This window comes from Dama dama, chromosome 24 (assembly GCF_033118175.1).
Source record: "Dama dama isolate Ldn47 chromosome 24, ASM3311817v1, whole genome shotgun sequence".
NCBI lineage: Eukaryota > Metazoa > Chordata > Mammalia > Artiodactyla > Cervidae > Dama > Dama dama.
This window is the reverse complement of record NC_083704.1, coordinates 52261673-52288866: the sequence shown is the minus strand read 5'-3', so window position 1 is coordinate 52288866 and position 27194 is coordinate 52261673. Positions and strand designations below refer to the sequence as shown.

At 50.1% G+C, this 27194-nt stretch overlaps 1 protein-coding gene across 1 annotated transcript in view; it reads right to left on the bottom strand.

Annotated features, from left to right (window-relative positions):
* The window catches only part of STIMATE (STIM activating enhancer), a 55390-nt gene that overhangs the window by 4174 nt on the left and 24022 nt on the right, over window positions 1-27194 (bottom strand). The window contains exons 2-7 of the mRNA XM_061128374.1: window positions 13746-13794; window positions 11854-11949; window positions 8475-8596; window positions 3596-3708; window positions 2537-2614; window positions 1603-1752 (exon numbers count right to left, since the gene is read on the bottom strand). Coding sequence (XP_060984357.1) covers window positions 1603-1752; window positions 2537-2614; window positions 3596-3708; window positions 8475-8596; window positions 11854-11949; window positions 13746-13794 — 608 coding nt within the window. The remainder of the gene's footprint in view (window positions 1-1602; window positions 1753-2536; window positions 2615-3595; window positions 3709-8474; window positions 8597-11853; window positions 11950-13745; window positions 13795-27194) is intronic.

The window sequence follows — 27194 nt, the reverse complement described above, 5'->3', positions numbered from 1 at the left end:
GGGCCATTTCAGAGTGGCTGCCATGAGCCAACCTCACAAACTTCTGAAGACAAACAGGAGCCCTCTGCCCTTCTGAGCCCCTACAACAACATGGCCACACAGCTAGGGCACCTGGAGCAGACAGCATTCACTGCCCACCTGCCTGGCTGCTCAGGCTTTGGAGCATTGGGGAAGGACAGGGACAGCCCAGGCCGAGATGGAGAGGCCCAGAGCACAGCTGCGCAGGGGCAGCTTATCTTCCTCCAGTGCAGGGTGCTCTCACTACCCTCCCTGCAGGGCTTCCTGCTTCCTGTCCCGGTCCCCTGATCGAGCACTCTCTCTGGCTCCCTATCACCTGTACAAGTGCGTGCCCATTCCACGCTCTGAGCTAACACCTTGCCCAGTTAGCTCAGACCTTGGTCTGTAACCCACTTCCTGTCATGCTATCCTACCCTCTGGAATACATGCTACTCTGGCCATAATGAATTTCACATTATTACCCAAATACCAAACCACAGGACCACGATGCCTCAGGAGCAGCTGCTTCTGCCTAAAACGTTGTTTGTCCTTCACCTAACGTTCACCATGTTCTTACAACCCGACAGGCCTCATGCCAGATTTGAGGGGCACCTAGAGAAGAGGCAGGCTTCGCCTCTGTCCTCCACCAAGGTGGTTTTCAAAGCGCTCTCCAGGATGCCCCAGGGGGCTAAACCAACTGTTCCAAGTTCTCTCGGGGTTTTGTCAATGCCTCAATCTCAAAACGGGCTTCCTTTGTGGCTCAGCTGGTGGTAAAGAATCTGCCTGCAACGTGGGAAACCTGGGTTTGATCCCTGGGTTGGAAAGATCCCCTGGAGAAGGGAAAAGCTACCAACTCCAGTATTCTGGCCTGGAGAGTTCCATAGACTATGCAGTCCATGGGGTCGCAAAGAATCGGACACAACTGAGCGACTTTCACCTCACTTCACTTCAATCTCAAAACATATCACTGACTGCTAAGATGGGCTGTGCAGGCTGGCTATCACTTACCTCAGCCACAGGTGTGAAGGCCTCTCAGAGAAGACATCCTCAGCCATTTCTGTCACCCGCACCCATGGTGCCATGCACCTACAAGTCTGCCTCAGACATACAACCTTGCCTCCAGGCTCCTATTTATGGCCACCAATCTCCCTGAGGTCCAAACATTTCCACTTAGGAAACTTGAAAATAAGAGGAGATGAGGTTCTCCCTGGGAGGCCTGGCTACCCCCACAGAAGTTTCCAGTCGGCTTAGCCAACACTTCCCTTGCTCCGGAGCGATGGGCAGGGATTCAAACGCCTTGATGCTTAAAGGACAACCACGCCCACTCGTCCTTGCCAGCTTCCCTGGAACAATGCTGCTCCTCCCTTTCCTGTCTTGCTCCACCGATGGAGGGGCTGCTGGAAAAGGGCCACCCCTCACCAGACGCTTCAGCTCCCGGCCCGAGGAAGGACCAGGGGACAGCAGGAATGGGTCCCAGCTGGACAGGAGCTGTCAGCTTCCTCTCCCTCCCGCTGGTGGGGCTGTGACTCAGCATTCAAGAGACGGCCAGATTCGAACACAAGACCAGACCCTTCCTGGGTCAGCAGCACGAGGGCTCGGTCCTACCTCAGACTCTGACTCCTCATGGGACGCGGCCCTTCGGTAGCGGACCTTGCTCCCGTTCCTCGAGTCCTGGTTGGCCCCTCTTTCTTCTAGCTTAGCTTTCGTCCTTCCCTTTCTCATGAGGAAATTGTCCACTACCCAAAACATCAAAGCCTGTGGGAAGAAAAATGCAGGTCACTCTGGGATATGACACTTATGAAAGCAAAGGCAAGCAGCCCCCACACCCATCCTCCTCACCCCCATTCCAGATCACAGCGTTAAGAACTAGGGAGAGGGAGACATCATGCAGGCCCTTGCTCCCTCTCAGAAGTCAAGGAAGAGACTTCCAATCCCTGTGCCTTTTCTTCAAGAGTTTCGCTCCAAGGGGTTCTCTGCTTGGTGACTGAAGGGGATAGCCTGCTTCGGGTGTCCCAGCAATCGGCAGAGCAGGGCCTGAACCAAGGTCTTTGGACTCCTGGTAGGGGCTCCTCCCCTGGGCTGAGTCGCTGGCTGGCACACCTGTCACATCTGTCACCCCCAGGTTCCTTTACCATTTCTTTCCTATTTCCTGATTTCTAGCCAGTGTGCTTCTGAGTTTCTCTAGGAGCCCTGTGGTCAGGAAGTTTCTCCAGGAGCCCTGCGGTCAGGAAAACTCCTAACAGTCTTCATTCCTAATGGTCTTAATCTAGAAGTCACTGTTACACACGTGGCGGTTCCCTGGTAGGGAAGGCAGGACAAAGATTCCAGGACCCTCCAGTTTGCACAGAGGCCCTGGAGCAGGATCTTCATGTTGAGGAAGCAATCTGGATGTTTCTAGGTCTGGGATGGGGATGAGAGTTGACAAATACTTGCATGGAGGTACCCAAGTGCTATAAGGTGTTTTCTCTGTCACAATTTTGAAAGGAACACGGGAAGGCATGGAGCAAACAGAGGTTAAGAAATGCAATAAGGCACTGACGTTGACAAAGAAGGGGACGATCAGCATGACGATGGCCAGCTTCAAGTCTGGGTTTTCAATGGGATTCAACAGGGCCACCTGTAAAGAGAAGCAGAATTAGTGAGGTGGGGGGAAGATCACAAAGATCGTTTCCAGGGGGGTGGGGAGAGGCAGGAAAATGGCCCACAAGGCCCTGAGAGGAGGCTTTGCTAAGACACTCCCCTTAGAGCCCTGATGAGAACTGCACCTCACACCCAGGGCCACACAGTCCCCAGGCCTGACTGCCAACAAGGGACCCCTTTGGAGCCCACTAGGAGCAGGTAATCCTTGAGTAGCTTTCCCCTGCTGTGGATGTGAGAAGTGAAGGGAGGCTGGAGGCCGAAGGACTTTACAAAGTTGGCACAGGGCAAGTTGGAGAGTGAGGTTGGTGGACAGTCATTACAGACACTAGCAATGAGGCACTGACCACTTTCTAATGGAAATTCTGCACACCAACCACCTCCTCAACAACAACAGCTCCCAAAAGCCTTAGTTTATTTTTTTAAAAAATAAAACTCGGCCATAAGATCTGAGTTACTTTGGCTGGTTTCCTGTAGGCAGTGGAGGCTTATCTGCACAGCCCTGGGACCAGAGGGCAGTGTTAGGAACCACAGGAACATGTGACCAGCCACTGCCTGTGGCACCAAAAGGCTTGATTAAACCACTGGCCAAGAGAGGTGAATGAGGAGGCACCTGCAGATGCAGAGACCATTTGCTGACAACACCTAACAGTTGCCCAGTGGCGTAGGCAACTGCAGGGCAGGGACTGTATCTTCATGGGCTTTACCTATTTCCAAGGCTTAATCTAGAGCAGATGTGTATAAGGGAGGTAGAAGGATGCTATATGAAAAAGTGACAAGTTACTGCTCTTGATACATGGCCAGGAGCTGCCCCATCAGACCAAATCCAGGTACCTTCACGGAGTTAAAAAGAAAACCAATTTGGATTCCCAACAGGGCTGGCGTGGGGATTGAGGAAGGGGGGAATACTGTCTTTCTTGACATCTCAAGGAGTTGGTAAAGAAGGGAACAAGAGGCAAACCTTCTTCCACTGAAGTATTAGGAGGACGATGAAAACGACAGATTTTTCAAAAATCATGATCACAATGTAAAGGGCACATTGTCCAACCCAGGCTCCGCACTGCAGAGGGTCTCCTGCAGGGAGAGAGGGCTTGGTCACTCGGGTAGTCACTCGGTCACCCCCACTCCCATCACCCACAGCTCCCATGAGCCCTCATCCCCCAACCCACCCAAGAGCTCCTAAATGAGCCCTCCAGAGCACCAAGAATCAGCTTGTCTTGAACAAACAAAAATCAGAGAATTCCTAATTTGGAGATACCAAAGTGGCCTTTCTTTTAAGAGACTCTAAGATATAATTACAAGGCACTAAAGTTAGTAAGTGCCCATTGCTGGGGCTGAGAAAAGCTGGCTCTTTTTGTCCACTGGCAGCAAAAGCTGTGTTAAGCAAGACTGCTATTATTATCCATTGTTGATGTTTCCAGTGGCTGTGGTGCTACCCATCTTCTCCCCATCTGCGAGCAGGCTAAGGTTTCTGAATCAGGAAGGCAGCAAACAACCTCTTTGTTTGCCTCTCACCCCTGTCCCACTTCCGCTGCCATTCCCCACTCCCCCTCACTTTCCTGCTGCCCTCAGCCCTAAAAGTAAGAAACCTGACTCTGGTGGGTATTCAGATTTTGTCTAGGGGCACCCTAAAACACCCTGGACTGGGGACAAGGAAACAAAGAGAGAAACCCCCCAGGTAAGGAGGCTGTGACAAACGTCTGTCTGTGATCCCGTCGGTCACTGAGATGAGAAAAAGAAGAGGCCAGCAGTTCACACTGGGGGACAGTTGGCCCCTCAAGTGCCTCCAGAATGATTCAAAAGGGTAGATGAAGGGTGGAGGACCCCTCCAGTGAATATCCTCCATCTTCAGTGACAGGGAGAACCCATGAGATGGGTCCCTGGGGAGCCACACACCTTCAGCGCAGGAGACCCAAGGCGGGGCAGGGAGGTTATGTGTGCCCCAGCCACTCTGGAAGCCCTGCTGAAGCTGCTTGATTAGTGGCCAGGAGGGGGCTAGAGAGTAACTGCAGAGAAGACAAAGGCCCCGATCCAGGCCCCCAGAGGGATCTCTGGCTTCTGTTTCCAGTGTCTGCAGCAATCCCTGTCTGGGGGTGGCTGCCAGCAGTCCCCAGGCCAACCTGCTCTGCGTGGTGGAGCCCCAGGGGAAGCCTTCCACAGCCATAGTGGACACAACCCCAGGCCATTCCCTTTTCTGGAAAATCTCGGGAGAAGTGCACAGAAAACAAGCAGAAAGACCTCAGTGCGTCTCCTGCGGTGTCCTATTTACTTTCACTTTTGGGTAAGGCACATCTGAGCCAAAAAGCCATTTCAGAAGCACACTCTCTCCTAACTAGATTTTTACTGGAGTTTTGTAATCCTTTCGGTAAACTATCTGACGTTATTGAGGAAAGTTATCAAAAACAGCAGCTCAAAATACTTGCTAAAAAACGTTCAGTGAAATGGGGGATGGTCAGACAGAAGCACCAGTAGGACAGACAAATGAACTGAGACTAGTGTGTTTAAAAGTCAACAAGACAAGTGGTAACACATTTAAAATCAAACAAAAATCTACTTGCATCATGCTCACCCCATTTGCTCTAAGTCTTAAGTGGCAACAGAAGAAGAAAATGCTTTTCCTTCTGTTGTCCTCACGTTACCCCCTGAATTTCACTGCTTTGAGTTTCAGAGTCACCCCTCTTAGCCGCAGCTGCCTTTTTTTTTTTCAGCGTAGATGCTTGAATAAGAAAGTTTTAAAGCAAAAAAAGAAAAGTCACATGTGACCCCACTATCACAGACCATGTCCCCTGAGCATCCAGCACATAGTCACATAACCACCAGCACAGGTGCTGGTTTTTCAGATTTGTTTAATTTGAGAGTCTTTCTGGCATTCCCCGCAACCTCATCTTTCAAGGAGAGACAAGCCAGGCATTCTCGTGTGCCCTGCTTTTTATTACCACACTGGACACCCTCAGGTACTTGGGTGTTTTTGCTGGATTATTTCCTCAGGATAAATCATGGGAATGGGACCAAAAGGATGGAACTCATCTGTACGTGGAGAGGCTTCCAGAGGGAGTACTGGGACAGGGGCCGGTGGCAGGGCACAAGCAATACGTGCCCGAGGGACACAGACTGTTTCCAGGAATTCTGTCTGGGGAAGAGCAGCCTGGTCTTCAGACTGCGGACCCCTCTCCCTGAACCTTGCCTTATCCCTCAGGGCTGCGTGGTCTATTCCCCACATCCCATGCTTTCCTTAGTAAGTTCACCTTCTCTTCTAGGGACCACAGGAATACCCAGAAAACAAGCCCCTCTCCTTCACTAACCTGAGAAGAGAGCTCTGGACCCTGCTTGGAACCACTGCCTCAAGTGGATGGGCCAGTTAACAGGTACAGTAGGGAGAATAATGTCCACACCCTAATCCCCATAACCTGAGACTGTGCAGCTACTGTGCAGAAGGGAATTAAGGCTGCAAGTCCAATAACAGTGACTAAGCTGACAAGACGGGAAGAGCATCCCGGCCTATCCAGGTGGCCCAGTAATCACAAGGGCACTTCAGAGTGGAGGAGGTGTGAAAGGTCAGAGAGATATGATATGAGAAGAACTCAACCTGTGGTTGTGTGTATGTATGATCAGTTGCTCAGTCGTGTCCAACTCTTTGTGACCCCATGGACTCTAGCCAGCCACTGTCCTCTGTCCACAGGATTTTCCAGGCAAGAATACTGGAGTGGGTTACCATTTCCTACTCCAGGGGATCTTCCTGACCCAGGTATCAAACTCGGGTCTCCTGCATTGCAGGAGGATTCTTTACCACTGTGCCGCTTGGAAGCACTCAACCTGTGGTTACTGGCCCTGAAAATGAACAAAGGGGCTAGAAGCTAAGAAATACAGTCACTGTCTAGAATCTGGACAAGGTCAGGAAACAGATTCTCTTTGTAGAGACTCCAGAAGGAACCAGTCCTGCTGACAACCTGGCTTTAGTCCCTGAGACCCTTTGTCAGACTTCTCCACTACAGACTGTAAGATAATACATTTGTGTTGTTTTAAGCCAATAATTTTGCAGCAATTTGTTACAGCAGCAAAAGAAAATAATAAAAACAGGAACCAGGTATCTGAGAATAGCCTACTATCCTTCCTCAGCCTGGGCAGGGAGGACCCAGATGGTCCTTGATAAAGGGCAGCTTCACCTGGAAACACCCTGGCTTGAAGACTCTGTTTCCCAAAGGCAGGGGGTGGGATGACCCAAGGGCAGGTGGCAAAAAAGAGGTTCAAACAACCACTGCTACCTTTTTTCCATCTCTCTTAGGGATGCAAACAAAACACACTGGTAATAGGTACTACCATAATTTCCAGTGTATCGGGACCAGCCTGGTCTCCACTCCCAGGTCACTGAGCAGCAAGACTGGATACGAGTGGCTCTCCTGTAGCACCGCTCAGCTATAGCTGACTTTTGAGAGTCCTGCCTTCCAGGAGGGATCTTAACAGCAAAGACGATCTGAGCACTGTTCTTGGAGCTGGTGGGAGGATCGGGTATCCCAGTGTAGCAGCCAAGAGGCCCTCCAAGCTGTGCACTGCCTGGGTGAGCATCACTCGACCCCTGTGGGTGCCTATCCTATAAACAAGGATGATGCCACTTTGGTCCACATGCGCGTGGTCCATTTCTGTCCTCCATGCTAAGGAATCAATGACTTGGAGCTTCTCCGCAGGGAAGACCCCGAGCCACAGAGGCACACGCTGTGTGTCGGACACTATCTTAAGTCAGTGACTCATCAGGCGTCAAGTAACGAGGCTAAGAAAAGCCCTCCCCTGAGCTCACCTCCCATCAATGGAGACAAACAATTACTTAAGACTTCTAGAAATACCCCAGGCACTCACAGCCAGCTCCAGGCACCGGCTCTCCCTTTAAATGTCAGTCTCTTGTGGGTCCTCCCCATCTTGGCCCATGTGCCCCTCACGACAAAGGCTCCACTGATGTTGTGCCCACGAATGGGAGCTCCTGGACACAGACAGCAGGGCCCGCTGTGAAGGTGGGAGAGAGGTGGATTCCCAGAATGGGGCAAGGATCAAAGAAACCCCTCTCACCAGCAGCCCTTCAGGCCACATCCAGCTCTTTCTCTGGGGGTAGTAAGTAAAAGGCACCCCGTGTGCACTTGGAGCCAGCACGAGGGCAGCTTCCTACCAACGCTGTATCCCCAGGGTCTGACAAGACGGAGTGGGTCAACACCGCACTAGTATCCACAGACCATCTGTTCTAGGCTCGGTCTCTGTGAGTGAGGATGCCCCTAGTGTCCCTGGTGACTGTACATGCGGGATGCCAGGTGGGGGGCCGGCCCACAGTCAGGCGATGGCAAGGTGACTCAGCCCTGGGGTCGGGGAGGGACACTCCAGTCCTGATCCTGTGAGCTCCGGGAGTGGAACGGCCCAGTGACAGGACAAGTACGGACAAACAGCAGAAAGAAGAGCAGCTCCCAAACTTAAAGCCACCCCTGTCTCTCCAGCAAGGCGGGCAGGTAGTGCGAGCCCGGTGGGAAGCATGGCAGAGGAAGGTGGCCTTACCGCCCCGCAGGTAGGGCTGCTGGTGCCCTCTGCTGGAGGAGGGCCCTGCCCCCTCCCTGTCTCGAGGGTGAACCCTATGGCTCCTGCCAGCAAGGCTGGGGACTTGGCAGTGAAGCGGGCACCTACCCACCTGCCTCACATAGGAGGATGGAGCTCAGGCTCCAGAACCAGCCTCTCTACCACAGAGGACACAGCCAGCCGCTCCCAAACCTTCTCCAGCCCAGTGGCCTGGAGGGCTGGACAGGGCAAGGAGCAGAGCCCCTCCAGAAGTCCCTCCACACCCCCGTCCGGGGTCCGTGCTACGTTACCATATTCGCCAAAACGCAGAGACTCCCACTGCTGCCACTCCACCAGGACACTGACGGCGCGCACGCCCGCGTAGATGAGGAGCATGCCCACGGTGGCGTCCAGGAGGAAGTTGATGAGGTACCTGTGAGGAGAGGGCACCGTGGCACCGTCAGGAAGCACCACCTGGGGAGCGGCTACCAGGGAGCCAGGCCCCACATGCTTCTTGGGTCAAGGTCAAGGCTGGGGACCCGGCCCTGTTTGGCCCTGCTCTGGGAGGGGGAGCCTCCAGCGAGCCTGTGCGGGGGAGGCTGTCGGGGTCACTTCCGGAAGCCTAGAAAGGCCTCCCACCCCAGGACAGGGCCCTGCTCAAGGAAGGTGGGAGAGCGACAAGAGACTCAAAAGACCTCAAGTATTCCTGCCAAACAGAGACTGGGACAGAGTGACTGGGAGCAGCCAAGGAGGCTGGTAGGAAAACAGAGCTTAATTGATAAAAATAGTCTGTTCCACGACTGCTCACTCCCGGAAGACCCAGTCCTCCCAAGGCCCTGAGACTGTGCTGCTGCACAGGGCAGGGTGGGAAACGGCCTCTGGGGTTTCTCAGACCAGAAAGGGCAAGGCCACGTGCCCTGTACTTCACGGCCTGCCACAGAGGCAAGCGCCAGCAAATACCTACGGAAAGGGCAAGATGATGTACGAAGGAGAGGAGGGTCGGAAGAGTATGCCCACCCTGACCTCTTGTTCTTGTGGGGTCTGCTTCTATCTGTCCGACACACACCTCTTCCCTCACTTGGCCCCTTGCCCACTAGCCCTCCTTTGAGGGCCCTGAACACAGGCCCTAGCTCTCAAGACAAAGCAGGACATAAGCAGTCATGGGGTCAGGTGCCCTCATGGATGCCACATAGCTTGGAAACACCCCAGAGAAGCTACAGATACTACAGACTAACTGCAGCACTGCCAAGTTGAGAGGCTTGAGATACTTAGGCAGTCCCATGCCCCTACCCCAAGGCCTGGCCTCAATAATGTGCACAGTACTCTGAAGCCCAAGGGAGCAGTTGGAACCAGCACCCTGGGGTGTTGGGAAAATCAGAGGAAGGGGACAACGGCCTTTTCCTCCTGCCTGCCTTTCCTCTTTAAAATCACAAGGGGTCACTCTCAGACCAGAGACTAGAGACGGCATATCGACTGCTTCCCAAGCAGTTTGTCCAAGGTCACACTGAGCTCCGGCCCTAGGCTAACGCTGCCCTCATGCTTAGACCACACTGGTTTCAAGTGGTTCTGACATCTGGGACCCATCCTGAAACTATCAAGAGTACCTGACAGAGATGTATGTATTACTTCATTCATTCCCTCACCAAACACTGATTCCAGCCTACTGTATACCAGACCTTGGAAACACAGACAGGAAGCTCTAGACCCTCCCCTCAACACAGGCAAGACTGGCAGCCAAAAGGGTATCCTGTGGGCCTCAGACCAGACTGGCTGGATTCAAATTCCCACTCCATCACTCTTGAGCTGTGTGAACTCAATTAAATTATAAAAATCTCTCTGTGCTTCAACTCTAACTGTAAACTGAGGATAATCAAAATATCTATATTGAAGGGCTGTTATGAGGATCCAATGAGTAAATATAGGTGAACAGAGTCTGCCACGTAATAGGTATTACACAGATGAGCTGTTAGAATCCTAGCTCCTGAGACGTCACAAGGACCAAACTCCCACCCAGAGCAGTACCCCCAGCACAGGGAACCCATCACCACAGGGAGCAGCTCGTCCTCCTTTAAGTTTCTCCTCTCCCTGAACTGACTGGTTTCCCTTGTAGATATGCAGAAACCCAAGATGGCCCAGGTCCAGCCCAACCCTTCCCCCATCTGTAAACAGTCACAGGGCAAAGCAAGGATGGTGGGGCTGGAACAGATCCCACTCCAGCACTCACTCTTCCACAGGCCAGGTACTCTCTCTCCTGCTCTGCTTGCCTAGTCTCTCCCCAACAGCTCTTCGACTAACTGCTGGAGCTCCACATCTTTCCCAAGCTCTAATGACAATGTCCTCTGACTGAGCTACTAACATCTTCACTGATAAGTACCCCAGTGGCTTCCAATGGTGCCTGGACCCATCATCTCATGAAATCTTTGCACTGATCCTGGGGATCTGGATGAGGAAACAGAGGCTCAGAGAAGTTGGGCCGCCTTTCGCCAGCATGGCTTCCTGAGATCTGTCAGCAGCTAACATCCCCTTCTCCATCCTGGCTGGGATTCAGTTTGTCAATGACCCACAATGACCACAGTGGGACCAGGAGATAGGGTTCCTCACCCCAGGGCCTCCAGGGTGAGCAGCTGGCTCTCAGTGTATCTCAGCCAACCAAGATGGTTCATCAGAGGATGACACGAGCTTGCTGCTGGGCTCAAGGACTAGAAGGAACAGGCCCTTTCCTAACCAACTGCCCTACAGACAATCCCCCTTCCAGTCCCCTGCTTGGGGACTACACCCAAACAGATGAGAACCTATCCAGGTCTTCAGGAAAAACCCTGGGGAGGGAAGACTTTACAACTTCCTTCTGAGTCTGGACCTGGACTAAATCTCAGAATTGCACACTGTCACCAAACAAGAGAAGCTTAAAGGAATCTTCTAGTCAAGATGGTCTTAAATATACACTAAATCTTTTGGCAAGGGTCTCACCAGCCCTCCAGCCTGCTCTCCCTCAGAGGCAGGGCAGGGCAGGGCTGGGGGGCCATTCCAGGCAGTGGGCAGTGCAAGCAAAGGTGCAGAGGAAGGAGGCAGCTGGTGGGCTTTAGGACCACCAGGAGCAGCCCAGCATGGCTGGAGCACCAAGTCTGAGCAAGGAAGGCAGCAGATGGAGCCAGGATAAGGCAGGGGAGCGACCTTTTCCATTCCATGGCACTGTTCGAGTGTTGTTAGCAAAGAGGTCAGGTGACGTGGTCCAACTGGGGTTTCAGGCAGATGACTCTGGGGGTTGTGTGGAAGGCACATTGACTGCACTGACAAGGAAGAACCACTCATGGTCTTCAGGTCAACTAGGTCAAAGGTGGTCAACAATGGCTCTGACCCTGAGTGGCTGACACAACAGAGAAGCCCGTGCATCTTGTTTCATCACAGTCACGCCTTCCAAGCTGCTGTGCAAGGGCTTCTTGGAAACTGGGAGACATAAGGGCACTAGGAGGCCAAGGGACAGAACTTAGGTTGATAAGCAGAAAGCCAGTACACAGGGCCACCATCACTGGGCAAAACTCTAATACTCAGCATGCACACGACGATCTCTCAGAGGGGAAGAGGGGATGAAGGGGAATTGCCCCCTCCCCAAGCCAAAGGGAACATGACTGGCAACAGAAGGAAAGGCATGGAGGGCCAGGTGATGTTTGCACTCAAATACAGTCCACTTACAGTGAACAAGGGTCCTCTTCATTGAGATCTGCTAGGTATACATTTGCAAAATGGATGAACAGCATTCCTATGGCTTGTTTGGAAGTGTCTAAAAACCTGTACAAAACAGAATCGGCACTTGTTATCACTCTGACAGGAGGGTAATATCCAATTTGGGGAAAACGTTAAGTCTGAAATAAGAAAAAAACAGCTGCTGGGGAGACTCCACCTTCCAATTACTAGTCCCCTCCTCTGGGGGCGCCAGTACTAACTCTGGCTTGGCCTTTCGGCTACCTTTCAAAACCACCAGTAACAGTGCATCCCTGAAAGGCCGCTGAGTGATAACACAGATTTAAACACACAAAACACATTTAAAATATGTGTCTCTACCTTTTCGTTATTTCAAAACAAAATGCTAGATCAAAGCTTTGGATGAGGTCCAAGGTGCTTCTGCTTTAAAGAGCACCCAACTGACTTCACAACTGCACAAACTCAATGACATGCAAGCTTAACAAGACTTGCATGAATCCAGCACTACTGCCAGAAACTTGAGCAACCTTCGGATGCTGCAGCTTAAACACTGGGCGGGACCCAGGTGGACATGCGGTCCTGTGAAGGGTCTGAGGATACTTTAGGCTGTGAGGGTCACCTTATTCTGCGTGACTATGCACTCTGCTGCTGCAGCGCAAGGGCAGCCAGGGTCACGAGAACCCCAATGACATTTTTACTTGTGGAGACAGACAGTGGCCAGGTTGAGGCTGTGGGCTATAACTTGCCAATCCCGGGATAGAGGAGAGGAGTTTTAGAAAAGAAAAAACAAGTTCTGTAGTCTCTGGGACACATGGCAGGAGCATGGTGAAGACAACATGGGCCCTCAGCCTCTCTTCAACCAAGAGCACTTGAGGACCACTTGCAGTTCATGGCTGAGGGCCCTCTGGATTGTGGCTGCTTCTCTCAGCCTCCCAGGCTGGGCCTTCAGAACTGGGCAGGCCACTGACGGGATGATGGGCATGGGACTCAGGGCTGGAATGGACCTAAGAGATTATCCAGACCAACCCTGCAACTGAGGCTTGAAAATCATTTCCTAAAATCATGGAAAAGTAGGAGCTGCCAAAGGGGACCATGTGGAAAACTCAACTCCACGTTCCCCCAGGCCCCCTGCCCAAGCTAGATACTCAAGACTTGAGAGAAGAATGTACTGAAGATCAATCAAGAGTACGGCTAAAATGTACGGTAAAAATGTAAAGGGCCTTCACCACAGAGATTTCTCACAAGTTTCCTTTGGAGGGAAAGTTGCTATGGTTAGGATAGGTGCAAGAATGACAGCTTCTTGAGGGCATCATGTTGTCCTGAGGAGCTGCCTGTTGCCTTGTGAGTAATATAAGTTTTTTTGGAGTTTTGTCTTTGGAGGCTATGTCTGAGTATTTCACCAGCATATTTAGAAGGAAAAACTGCTGCCACAAGGTCATCCTAGGATTAAGAAAGACTATAGTTTTGATGAGAGGAGCATATACACGGTACATTTGACTCATCTCCACATTTAGATTAGTTTTTTGCTTACACATAGAGAATTCAAGGATTTAACATAGTCCATCGACAGGGAGACATAACTAACAAAGCCTGCAGTGTGGACAGACACATCTGTGTCATCTTCCATTTCCTAAAACTGGACAGCAGAGTGATGACAGAAGCACCACCATCTGGCTGTCACTAACCCTATTGTGGGCTCAACATATATCTGGAGAAACAAAAGTACTTTCATATTATGCACAGCTCATGATGATACCAGACTAATGGATTTCAACACTTCATGCTATGTATAACTGCTCATATTCCATGCCCCCTCCACCCCCTCAAAAAACCTCAAAATAGTCAAAAGTATTCTAGGAATGAGTTAATATTTAAATACCCACCATATCCTCCATGGTCGTCTTTCATGCTTTGGTTCTCTGAAGCGTTTGACTAAAGGAAAAAAAAGAGCAGATATTCAGTAGCTTGCCACAGTGATAAGGAAGCAAAGTGCCTTTAATAAGCTGGGGATCCTCAGCACACTGTGTTCATACCACTGAGTCAGGGTACTTGCTCAGGCTTCCCTGGTGGCTCAGATGATAAAGAATCTGCCTGCAGTGCAGCAGACGTGGGTTCCAACTCTGGGTCGGGAATATCCTCTGGAGAAGGGAATGGCAACCTATTCCAGCATTCTTGCCTGGAGAACTCCACAGACAGAGAAGCCTGACAGACTATAGTCCATGGGGTCACAAAGAGTTAGACACGACTGGGTGACTAACACTTTAATACAGCAGGTAACCTGGAAGACAGGCTGAGCAGGAGCTAGAGGAGGGAGGGTCCTCAGTGCCAGGCCATGGAGCTTGGAATGAGTTCGGCAGGAAAGGAAAAGCCAAGGAAGAGAGCTCAACAGAGGCAAAGACACAGAAAGATACAGAGGTGGAAAACCACCTCTGAATGGTATAGATGGCGGCTTTTCGAGGGACTAAGTAAAGCCCCAGGAAGCAGGCAGGGGCCCTCCCAGCCCAGGACAGTGGGGGCAGGGTGCTCATTCAGCAACAGCCTAACCACGATGGATGGCAAAGGGCTCCCCAGACTGACATCTTGACCTCAGGCGGGTCTGCAGACACAATCGCTTATACAGATGGGAGCAAAAATGTTCTAAGTGTCCCGTCCTCCGCTGAAGCCCCAGGCAGGCTATTTCCACAATGACTCGACTAAAACAAACAATGCAAGTGCCATATGTATGGGGTTTTCCTACACAAAGTACTGAGGAAGAAATAGACACGATGGTAGCATGAAAGAATCGACTTCTGGCAGAGTCCCAAGCTGCAGTGAGGATACACAAAGAGGAAAGAGGCAGTGAGGGAGAAACTAGTGCCGAATCAATAAGCCTTACTTCTCTAAATAAATACAGGCAGCCCCCAGTCTGCAAAGCAAGGATTACCTATCCACATAAAAGAAACTTCTGGTGTTTTTAGAGACATTTTGATAGACCAAAAAGCAAGTGAAATTGTGAGGAGCTCTGTCACCCCACTGACATCTCAGATCTAAAACATCAACAAGGCCTCGGAATCTGTAGTTTGAGGGAGGCCCAGAGGTTCAGTGAGCAACCTCCCGGCTCACTGAAGGGCTGGGGGCTCAGGAAAGAGAGGTGGAGAGAGCTGGGCCAGGACAAGCCGTCTGGAGGGAAGGCCCACAGGCAGGACTGGGGTACCTCCTGCTCATTTGCTCATCTCCTCAGGGGAATCTGTCCCTAACAGCATAAAATAAGGGATGTTAAAACAACCAAAGAGAATACCCTCATTCTTGGGAGACATGCTGAAGCACCAGAATGGGTGCAATTTACCTTCAAGTGGTTTAGGGGGAAATTATGTTATATATACTAATTATTTATAATAGATATATCATAAATGGTATAATTTATAATGTGGAAGCCCTATAATTATACATGATAAATAAAGCAAATGTAAGTGATGATTCTATATTAAGTATTTGTAATTCTATTAATATGACATATAAAAAATAAAAAGAAGCAAATACCATGTTATGGGCCAAACTGTATTCCTCCTCCCATATGCCCAATTCATGCGAAGAAGTCCTAACCTCCAGACCCCCAGAATGTGACTATTTGCAGATGGGACCTTAAAAAAGATAATAAAGGTAAGACAAGGTCACATGGGTGGGCCCTAACCCACCATACCTGGTGTCCTTATAAGGAAAGGAAATTAGGACACACACAGACAGAGGGGTGACCATGAGAGGACACAGTGAGAAGACAGCCACCTTCAAGCCAAGGAGAGAGGCCTCGGGAGAAACGAAGCTGGCCAGCACCTCGACCTGAACTTTCACCCTCTAGAATTGTGAGGAAAAAATCTTTGTTGTTTAATCCACCCATTCTGTGGTAGTATGTTCTGGCAGTCTTAGCACACCAATACACAGGGCAACACAGTAATTGGTAAACCCAGAAGAAGGACGTTTCAGTATTCATGAAATCGTTATTGAGACGTTTTCCATGGGTCTAGCATTTTCTGAAATAAAAAGCTGGGAGGAAAACACACTCTAGAAGAATGATCCAGTGCCTGCATTCACAGGGCAATCTGGCATTAACTATCAAGACTGCTGATGCCCACAGTCCCTTAACCTGCAGTGCATGGCCAGGCACATACTGAACAAGTCTTACTGCAGCATGTGCCAAGATGCATAGGTCTTCACTGTGATACTCCCGTAACAAAAGCCCAGGAAGAAGCCAACACCACCAATAAGGGGTCAAGTACATACATCACACTATGACACACCACCAGGCAGTTGCTAGAAACAAGGTATGTCTGCATGGGTTAATACGGAAAGATCAACAAATTATATTCACAAGTAACAGAATAATACGCCTACCATGATTCTGTTCAGATCCATGTTTTAAAAATATACATTTATGCTGATATTACCCATGGGTTGTTTTTTTCCCCAGGATTAATGTTAAGTAACTGTTAACAAGGGCTCCCTTTGATGAAAGGAATTATGGATCAGGGAGTAGACTTTTTATATCATTCTGAATGGTTTAACACTCTTCCATGTTCATACTGCTTTTATAAAACAAACAAAAAAAAAGGCCAACCCCATCACAGACTTGTACTAATGCAGCAAAACAGGGAAAAGTGATGTGACTCACAGCTGGGTTCTGCGACAAGAAAGGGAGAGGAAGAGCGTGTGCAGGCCATCCATGCCTAGGAGTGCCCCTGGCGGGACGCAGAGTGCATTCAGATTCTCCTGCTTTCTCCCTCTCCCTCTCCACCCCATTTCCCTAGAATATATATGGGAATAAATATATATAGGGAATAAAATAATATAGGGAATAAATATATATAGGGAATAAAATATATATATTTTAGACTCTGATATATTTGAGTAAATGAAGACATTAAGAAAGCTACTCCAGATCTAATTTGGACAAGAACAGAAGAACCCGTCCACCCATCCCTGTTTCACTGAGGGGCATGCTGTGTGAGAGGGTCCGTTTGGCAGGAGATGAAATAAATAAAAATTTCCATCTTCCTTACACTCAGGTGGGGAGAGAGGAGTAAACACATAGCATGTCAGAGAGCAACAGTGGAGGAGAGCAGGAAAGAAGCAAAGGGGCCTCGGAAGCGGGTGTGCAGGGGTGGCTGAGGAGGCCTGGCAGGTGATCATCACTCTCTGGGAATCACCCGTGTCTGCGAAAGAGCCATCAGGCAGAGGGCTGAGGCCAGGGACTGCAGAAAGTACGGGACACGAGGTGGGTCTCCCAGGGTGAAGGCTCCCCTCTGCCCACAGCGACCAGGGCGCGGGAGCAGGGCAGGACAGCTGTGGCCGCAGTCCAACAGGCTCAGCCCCCGCTGTGCTGTGCTGAGTAGTACAGGCAAAGACCACTATGAGAACCCAGGATGAGGCGGTGGTGGCGCGGCCTGCTGGCAGCAGGAGAGGATGAGAGGAAGTGGGCTCCTGGCTGTATCTTCAACACTGAGCCGACAGGGTGGGGGGTGGGGGTGGTGTGAGAGGAAGAAAACAGTCCAGGAGGACTCCAGAGCTGGGAACTTACATGGTTCCACTGCACTTCTGGTTTCGGTTTGGGGGTGGTGAGAAACGGAAAACGGGTGACACACTTCTCTACAGGGAAGAGACAAAGAACTGCCTCCGAGTCCCTGACGGATGGTGAGAAAGGTAACCAGTCTCATGGACACAGGCCTGCTCCCACAGGGGTCTGGCAGCTGCCCCCTCAGAAGCTCCACAGAGTTCCTCAGGCACAGCCCTGGGACAATCCATCTTCTCTCAACTCCTAGTGCTCCTGCAGGATGGAGACAACTCAGAGGGAGCGAGAGGCCAAAGCAGCACACAATCCATCCTTTCCAGCACATCCACCAACATCCCCTAAGGCTGGAGGGCTAGTGGAGGGGAAGCAGGCAAACCTTAAGGGTAGGTCAAGCCCCTGATAAGAAGTGACCCCGGACTTGGAACCCAAGGTTGATGGAGCAGCACCTGACAGAGACCTTCGTGCAACAAAGAGGAGACTGAGGACGTGGAGAGTGGTGACAGAAATGGGGCCGTCGGGACACGGGGCCCTCGGGGGCTCCCAGGCAGGCTGTCTTGCCTTCAGCACACACATCCTGAAGACAGGCATGGGGCCCCATCTCCAGAAAAGCAGTAGGGGCCAAGAGCCGGAGAGGAGGACTGAGAGTCCTGTCTCTGCTACCAGTCATGTGACTTTATGTAAAAGGAAAAAGTACAAGGGGGGCTGCTATGATCCAGGTTGATCCTCAATATCTGTGAATGTGACCTTACTTGGAAAAAGGGTCTTTGCAACCATAATTAAGTTAAAGATCTTGAGAAGAGATAATCCTGGATTAAGCAGGAGGCCCTAAATCTGATTACAAGTACTCTTATGGGAGAGGAGAAGACGGTCTTATGAAGACAGGAGTCTCCAGAAGCCACCAGAAGTGGAAGAGGCAAGGATTCTCCCCTAAATGGGGTGTGATCCTGCCAACATGTTGATTCTGGACTTTGGGCTTCCAGGACTGTGAAAAAATAAGTTTCTATTATGTTAAACCAGGAAGTTTGTGATTATTTGTTATGGCATTCCTAGAAAACTAATAAAGCAATTTTTAAACTTTTTCTCTTTCTTTTTTTGGCCATGCTGCATGGCTTGCTGGATCTTAGTTCCCCAATCAGGGACTGAACCTGGGGCTTTGGCAGTGAACGAGTGGAATTCTAACCACTGGCCTGCCAGGGAATTCCTTTACTTCTTTAAAAAAAAAAAATTCAGATTCCAAAACGCTCCCTTCCATATGAAATCCCACTCCCTCTGTTTCCCTTCTCAGGGTCAACCACTGTAACCTGGGTCTTGTGTGTTCTTCCAAAGACGTGCTGGTGAGTAGAAGATGTCTCTGTAAAGAGAGAGACAGATGGTCTCAGACTTCACAGAGTCAGACCCTCACTGCTCTCGCTGAAAAGCCCCCTGGAGCTTCGCCTACTGTACATGTGGCTCCATCTCTTGGATCAGAAGTGATGTGGTATCCCCTGGTGTGGTTGTGTCATCTCTGAGTCAATTCTACAGGCACCACTGCAGCGAATGTCCATGCTGTGTGCTGTCCCTGCCTGTGTGGGTTCACTCCTAGTGGTGAACTTGTTGCGTCAAAGCTTACGTACAACTGACTATATCATACTGCCCTCCAGAGAGGCTATAGCAACACATACAAGTGCCCATTTCCCCACAGCCCTGCCAGCACTGGTGTATTATGACACTTTTTGCTTTGACGGTGTGGTCACTGAAAGGCAGCCCTAGCATGGCTGCAGAGGGCACTCATCAGGGCACATGGGCTCCCAGGCATGCTCAAGTGGGGCTGGCAAGACTCCCACCTGCCCTCCTCTCTGCCCAGCTGCTCTGCGCTTCAGCTCACACCCTCCCCTGAGATGACCAGGGCACAGTGGTCACGCTCTAGAAGTTTTCGTGCTTTTGGTGCCACACAACTGGAAGGCAGCAGGGGTGATTGGATTCTACGTGTTCCACACAGGCAGCCTCATCACTGCTCACGTAGTGCTGTCACGTGGTTCTGCAGACAACTTTCTGAGTCAGCACCTAGAGGACCGGGCCTAGGCACCCCCTTTCCCCATCCTCCTTGGAGCCTTGCCCAGCTAATGCTCCAAGGACTCACGGAGTGGAGGAAGAGAGCTAGGATTTTATATAGGGTGTTTCATGTCACAAGGAAGAAGACACACGAGGTGGCACTAAAAGTCAAACCACAGGAATTAGAAGAGAAATAATTTCCACAGAGCAGCTGCAGTTCTACTTAGAAACTGAGTAGTAAAAAGTGCAACCGTTTTGAAATTAAACCACACAATTTAAGAGAGATGTGTGGTCCAAGCCGGGCGCAGCCTGAGGGAAGGAGAGTGAGAGGCATGTAAGGGGCAGTAAGAGGCTCCTGACTGCCAGGGGAAGAGAAAGCAGGGTTCGAGGCTGAACGATGATGGGGCAACCTGGGCTTCTGCAGACATGGTTCCCAGGAGGTGGCATTCCCCTGTGCCACTCTTTACCTCATGGTATTTCCCAAAGCAGCACGATGAGGGTATAAAATCACCCCTTGCTGTGAACACAGTACAGAAAGAGGCTCATGAACGGCGCAGGATTCTTGGCAGAGAGCTTCTCTTGGCCAGGAAAATCCACCGAGGCAATTCAACTACAATATAAAACATGTGGAATGTTTGTATTTTTATGACTGAAGTCATAATCTTAAAGCTGGAAGGTGATCGCAGACCACACAGTGGCCACTTGAGGGTCTGGCGTTTCACAAAGTGATACAACAGAAGACATCCTGAGCAGTGCCGTGTCACAGGCCACAGAAATCAGTCACAGGCTCTTCCCTGGGACCATGAAATCACCAGTCCCTGTGTGAGACCCTGGGTCTCTGTGAGCAGGCTTCTACCCTCTGGGGTGGTGGAGCTCCAGAGACTGTGAGCTCTTGCTTTCTTGTTTTTTCCTGGGGGCAAACACTCTCCTTCCAGTGACCTGCAGCCAGGAAAAAAATCCATAGTTTTGGAGCCCTCTACCCAGTGACAGGCTGCTGACCTGGATGATACCTCTGATGGCCTCATTTCACAAACTGTACCATGGCCCAGGGCCTCATGCAACACAGGCTTCCTGTCAAAGGTAACTGACTGTTTACTGGGACAAATAGCAAGCAACCCCATCCCCAACTCCACAGCAAGTCCAGCGGCAAAGCAGCCCCCACCAGTGCCAGCTGGGGATCGCTGAATAAACTAGGCAGTTTGAACTCTGAGTCACAGCCAGAAGGGCCTGTGGGGGGAGAGGTGATGTGTCCCAGACCACCAGGTCCTTAGCAGTGGAGCCGGGGTGAAATACAAGCCACCTGAGACAGGTGGCTCTTTCAGTAACCTCAAACTACACTGCTGGTTCTAAGTGCCCAGGACCACAGTCCTAAAGGACAGAAACTCCTGGGGGCGGGGGTGAGTAAATCCATCCTCACCAGGAGTCAAGGAAGAGCCCAGAAGTATGTCTGCACTTTCTCTAAATTATAAATGATCACCCCAACAGCCGAGCCTCTTTAACGCCCCCTAGTGGTGTGAAAACCCCAGATGTACTCAGTGTCTTCTGTGCAGAAAATTCCAGGAAGACATTGAGGAAGTCTGCTGTTTACCACCCCCTGGACCCTCTGTTTCTAAGGAAATGCCTTTGCTAGCATATAGACTGCGTTATCAGCCTCCCCTGCAGCTGGGTGCGGCCGAGTGACCAAGTGCTAGCCTAGCCTAGGACAGTGGCCGAGTGACCAAGTGCTAGCCTAGGACAGTTTAGTGGAGGTGATGGAATTCCAGTTGAGCTATTTCGAATCATAAAGATGATGTTATGAAAGTGCTGCACTCAATATGCCAGCAAATTTGGAAAACTCATCAGTGGCCACAGGTCTGGAAAAGGTCAGTTTTCATTCCAATCCCAAAGAAAGGCAATGCCAAAGAATGCTCAAACTACCACACAATTGCACTCATCACACACGCTAGCAAAGGAATGCTCAAAATTCTCCAAGCCAGGCTTCAACAGTATGTGAACTGTGAACTTCCAGATGTTCAAGCTGGATTTAGAAAAGGCAGAGGAACCAGAGATCAACTTGCCAACATCCGCTGGATCATCAAAAAAGCAAGAGAGTTCCAGAAAAACATCTACTTCTGCTTTATTGACTATGCCAAAGCCTTTGACTGTGTGGATCACAATAAACTGTGGAAAATTGTGAAACAGATGGGAATACCAGACCATCTGACCTGCCTCTTGAGAAATCTGTATGCAGGTCAGGAGGCAACAGTTAGAACTGGACATGGAACAACAGACTGGTTCCAAATTAGGAAAGGAGTACGTCAAGGCTGTATATTGTCACCCTGCTTATTCAACTTATATGCAGAGTACATCATGAGAAACACTGGGCTGGATGAAGCACAAGTTGGAATCAAGATTGCCAGGAGAAATATCAAAAACCTCAGATATGCAGATAACACCACCCTTATGGCAGAAAGTGAAGAACTAAAGAGCCTCTTGATGAAAGTGAAAGAGGAGAGTGAAAATGTTGGCTCAAAACTCAACATTCAGAAAACTAAGATCATGGCATCTGGTCCCATCACTTCATGGCAAATAGATGGGGAAACAATGGAAACAGTGGCAGACTATTTTTGGGGGCTCCAAAATCACTACAGATCGTGACTGCAGCCATGAAATTAAAAGACGCTTACTATTTGGGGAAAAAAACTATGACACACCTAGATAGCATATTAAAAAGCAGTGACATTACTTTGCCAACAAAGGTCCGTCTAGTCAAAGCTATGGTTTTTCCAGGAGTCATGTATGGATGTGAGAGTTGGACTATAGAAAGCTCAGCACTGAAGAATTGATGCTTTTGAACTGTGGTGTTGGAGGAGAGTCCCTTGAGAGTCCCTTGGACTGCAAGGAGATCCAACCAGTCCATCCTAAAGGAGATCAGCCCTGAATATTCATTGGAAGGACTGATGCTGAAGCTAAAACTCCAATACACTGGCCACCTGATGTGAAGAACTGACTCATCTGAAAAGACCTTGATGCTGGGAAAGATTGAAGGCAGGAGAAGAAGAGGACGACAGAGGATGAGATGGTTGGATAGCATCATCGACCCAATGCACATGAGTTTGGGTAAACTCCAGGAGTTGGTGATGGACAGGGAGGCCTGGTGTGCTGCAGTCCACGGGGTCGCAGAGTCAGACACGACTGAGCACGTGAACTGAACTGAACTGTGCCACCTTTCAAGGAGAAATGAAGAGGCAGGTGATTCTTACAGCAAGGAACTAAAGGTAGTCCATTCAGGGGTAACCTGAAATCTAGTCTCTGCTTTATCAAAAGTTTTATTATTTGAAGCAAGTCACTTAACTCCTCTGGGTCTAAGCATCCTCCGTTGTCGACTTCACAGGATCAATGTGAAAACAAAACAGCTGCAGTGGGTGAGTGGTGTGGCTGCCTCACCACTACCCTGCATCAGGCATTCAGTCCAGGATTTCACATCATTACTTCTTATCTTCACGACAATGGTGAAATGTATTATTCACATTTGATAGGTAAGGTCAGAGGGTCTGCTGAAGGTCCAAAGTGGCACAACCAGGGTGTGCATCTACACCTGCCTCACTCCAGAGCCCATCTCCTGAGGATGCTGAATCCAAGACAACACTGGTTCTGGTAGGGCCGGACCACAAGGGCAGAGAGGGCCCTGGAGGCTCCCTGAGGTCAAGGACCATCTCCTGCCCTGAATGTGTCCTCCTGACTCTGGTCCTCTTCCCTTAAACACCCCCACACTGTGGCTGGAGAGAGCTGAGATGCCACGCCTTGTAAAACCTTCCAGAGTCCACCCTATCTCCCTCTCCTCAGGGAACACAACTGTGACTTTTCAAGCTGGTAACATAAGGTCCCATGGTCTGGCATCTCCCAACTTAGCTATCGCTCACACAGTCCCTTTGGTGTGGGAGGGCCCCCTTATTTCTTCTCCTGGATAACTCTAAGATTTAGTTCAGACAACTCTAAGACATGCCTCCTTTGTGACTGAGCTGAGCCTCCTTCCTCCCTCTGGCTCCCCAAAGTCGCCTATGAACACCCTCGGATTAACACCTCACATCTATGCTAAGGATCCGTCTGTTTCTCTCTCTCCCTAGATAGTTAATTAAGGAGGCAGACACCTCCTTAACTTATTCGCGTTTACACCCTCGCACCCAGCCCAGCACCAAGGAGGAAGCAGGTGCTGGCCTGAAGAGATGGAGCAGAGCCCACCAGGCCCCGTCACGGGCCAGAGGAAGTGACGGCTTAGCACTCGGCGTGCAAGCTCTGGGCTCAAAACCTCACACTGGCAACTTAGGTGGGGCCAGAGAAAGCTTTTAGCCTTCCTGGGCCTCAATCTGCCACCTATAAAATGGAAGAAATTACAGCATTCACCTCACTAGAGCATTAGCAAGACAGTATTTAAAACTGCTCTGTACTTTGCAGGTACTGAGCACGTCACAGCAAGAAGGAGCAGAGGTACTATGGTCAGATGAAGAATGTATCTTCAGATGCAAGGCCTACCTACACACAGCAAGAAAGCACTCCTCTGACTATAAGTTGTGAATGCAGGGCCTCCCTAGAGTCTTTCTTTTCTCTTTTAGATAATAAATCATTGTGATAAGTTTGGAAACTAGAGAAAGTGAAATTACCTAAAATGCCATCATCTAAATACAACCAAGATCATTAGTCATTGCATCACTGTACTGCTGGTTTCAAATCTCCTTCTGGCCTTCACTTCCCACATGGGACCAGAACAAAGCTACAGCAGGCTGCGGTTCCCTGGTCCACCAGCCTCCATCAGCCCCACAGGACGGCCACTGGAAGAACTCTCCAGATCATGGTGCTCTGAAAGGTGAGCACCAAAGAGCGGTGACAGGGACACCCTGCACAGAGTGGCAGGGCACAGCTCAGGATGGAGCAGCCCACGGACAGGCAGGGTTGGGCCTCCCGCCTCACCACAGACAGGCAGGGAACAAAGGACATGCTCAGCAAACACTGAAGGACTGTCAGGAAAGAGGACTCCAGACCAACTTGAAAGGCTTTGAAGGTCACCGGAGAAAAGTCAAGTCTGGTACTTGTCAAGACATCTCACACTGCTCTTGGCTAAAGATGGGAAATGCACCGTGAAATCAACTAGGGACTGCTGCAGAATTTCTTCTAGAGTCAGAGTGAGGAAAGAATTTGAATTGACACATCGCTGACTGATTCAGGAAGCGCCATGGAATGACACCCCTGTCATCACGCTGTGACTCAGGAGGAAGAGCGGGTCAGTGCTTCTGCCCCGAGGGCTGGCTGAGAAGGCGGCTGCAGTGAGGAGAGCTGGGTCAGAGTTCAGCTGGGGGTGCTCCCCCCACAGAGTGAGAGGCCTCTGATGAACTTGCCTCCTCTCACCCAGAACCACTGTCAGGAGATGGGAGGGCAAGGGGGCTGAGTGTCTTTCCAGTGATCCCCGAGGGCCGCTGCCCCCTTCCCACAGCAGGCTCGCGGGGCCTCTGTGCAGCCCCTCCCCGATCTGTCTACTCGGAACATAGGGCCTCAGGTCCTGGGTCTCTCTCAGTCCCCAAGAAACCTTTAGGCTTACCTGCTTTACACCCCACTCCTTCCACTGTCCCTGGGGGAAGCAGTACAGTCAACTTCTGCTGCCTCCCATCATATAGGGAGTAACTTGTGGGTGCCCTCATATACTCAAAATACAGATATTTTAGGGGTGGAATTTCAGGTTGATGGAAAAGATATCTTTGAAAAAAGACCTTTTTAACAGCCCTCAGAAATCACACCCCCGGGGTGAACCCCATCACCCCTTCAATCACATGATTCACAGAGAGGCGGTTGAGTCAGCTGGGCCCACTCAGGAGAACCCAGGCTGGACCTGATCACTAAGACCAGTGAACACCTTGTCAGAGCAGAAACCAGTGCAAATGCTGCTGAGGACCTGCAGAGCCTGCAGGCTTGAGCCAAAATTAACCGGCCCATGGCTGTGGGTTTCACACCCACCACTCCTGCCCTACCTCCCAGCCTTTACCTGGGACACAGATGGCAGAGCAGCAGCTCCAAAGGCCACCGGCAATGGCTCTTTCTATATGTCCCACTTGAGAGTCACACTATTTTCCATAATAAGACTATTGCAGGGACTTCCCTGGTGATCCAGTGGCTGGGACTCTGCACTTGAGCAACAAGGGGCCCCAGTTCAATTCCTGGTGGGGGAACTAGATCCCACATGCCGCAGCTAAAGATCCCACAAGCTGCAACAAAGATTGAAGATCACACATGCCAAAACAAGATTACATGCAGACAATAAATTAATTAATTAAAAAAAAAGACTATTGTTTGCTGGTCTGTCTGTCCATCCATCCATCTATCCATCCATCCATCCATCCATCTATCCATCCTCCACAGAGCTCTCTGTGGAAGTCTCAAAAAAATATATAATTAAACATAAACATAAAATTATGCCACTCTTCACCTAAAACTCCCATGGCAAACAAATCTGTCAAAAGTCAAACTTTATACCTTAGAGCTGTGTACTTTAAAAGAATTTTAAAAACAACAAAACAAACACAAAGCCTTCCCACAGCAGAAGAATAAAACAGAGGCTCCTTCTCAAGGCCCAGGGAACACATGACTCATGGCTACACCTGCCTCCCTGACCTCCTCCCCTCATCCCCTCTGGCCATTCTGGCCTTCTCACTACATACCACGCTCACCAGGCTCCATCCTGCCACAGCTGCATTTTCAAAATGTCTGGAACTCTCTTTTCCCAGTTTGCTCCCTGTTGGCCAAGTGCCAGGCCCCTCTTTTCCCAGTTTCCAGGTCACCTTCTCGGAAGCCCCTGTTGATCATCTTATCTGAGATGTGCATTTCCTGTATTGCCCCCATCCTTCAATCTCATTTTCCGGTTCCATTCTCTTCACATTACTCACAGTTCTCATCTCAGACATTCTTAGGTGTTTTCCTGACTATTGTTTTTTCTCCCCACTAGAAAGTAAGCTCTTTAAGACCAGGACCTTCTGCTCTGTTTATCCTCACACTCCTAGCACCCAAGAGGGTGCCTGGCTCCCAACAGGCTGCTACACAATATTTGTTGAACAAAGGAATTCATCTAGTCTGTCACTTAAGACATAGTTATTGAGGGCTGTTCAGGTATCTATTTTTTTTTTTCAGGTATCTATTTTTAATTCAGTAAGTTCCAAGAATTTGCACAATGAGTCCTTCCAGAGGACTAGTTTATAAACCATTAATCCTGAAACAGGACCAAAATTGCTAAGCTTTTTCTTTGGCTTTGGACAAAGTAATCTGCCAGCAAGACTGCCAGAGGACACTACCCCTAAGCTTTCTTCCTTCTAACTAACCACGAGGCAGGATGAACCGGCCCGTCAAGGCCTCATATTTGGTCTTAGACGCAAGAACCAGGCACTCCGGGTTTGAAATCAGTTTAAGTGCTCATGAACACTTTTTGTAAGGACTCTTACTGGACAGACAAAGCCTAGGTTCTAAGCTATCTACCTCTAATCCTCCCACGCAGTGGTTCTGCCAAAGGCTGAGAGAGAAGAAAATAAACTATCTAGCAAATAAAAATGCTTAACCTTCTAAACATGGGGCCTCATCAGAAGCACAGCTTCCCTGGGATTAGGGTGGCTGCGCCATCTGCTAATGCTGATGATCTCGGCAGGGGTGGGAGAGTTCCGCAGGGGACCACTGGATGGAAAGAAATGCCCAAAGGCTGATAAGCCCACAAGAAGATATGCAACCCAATAAGGCTGATTTAAAA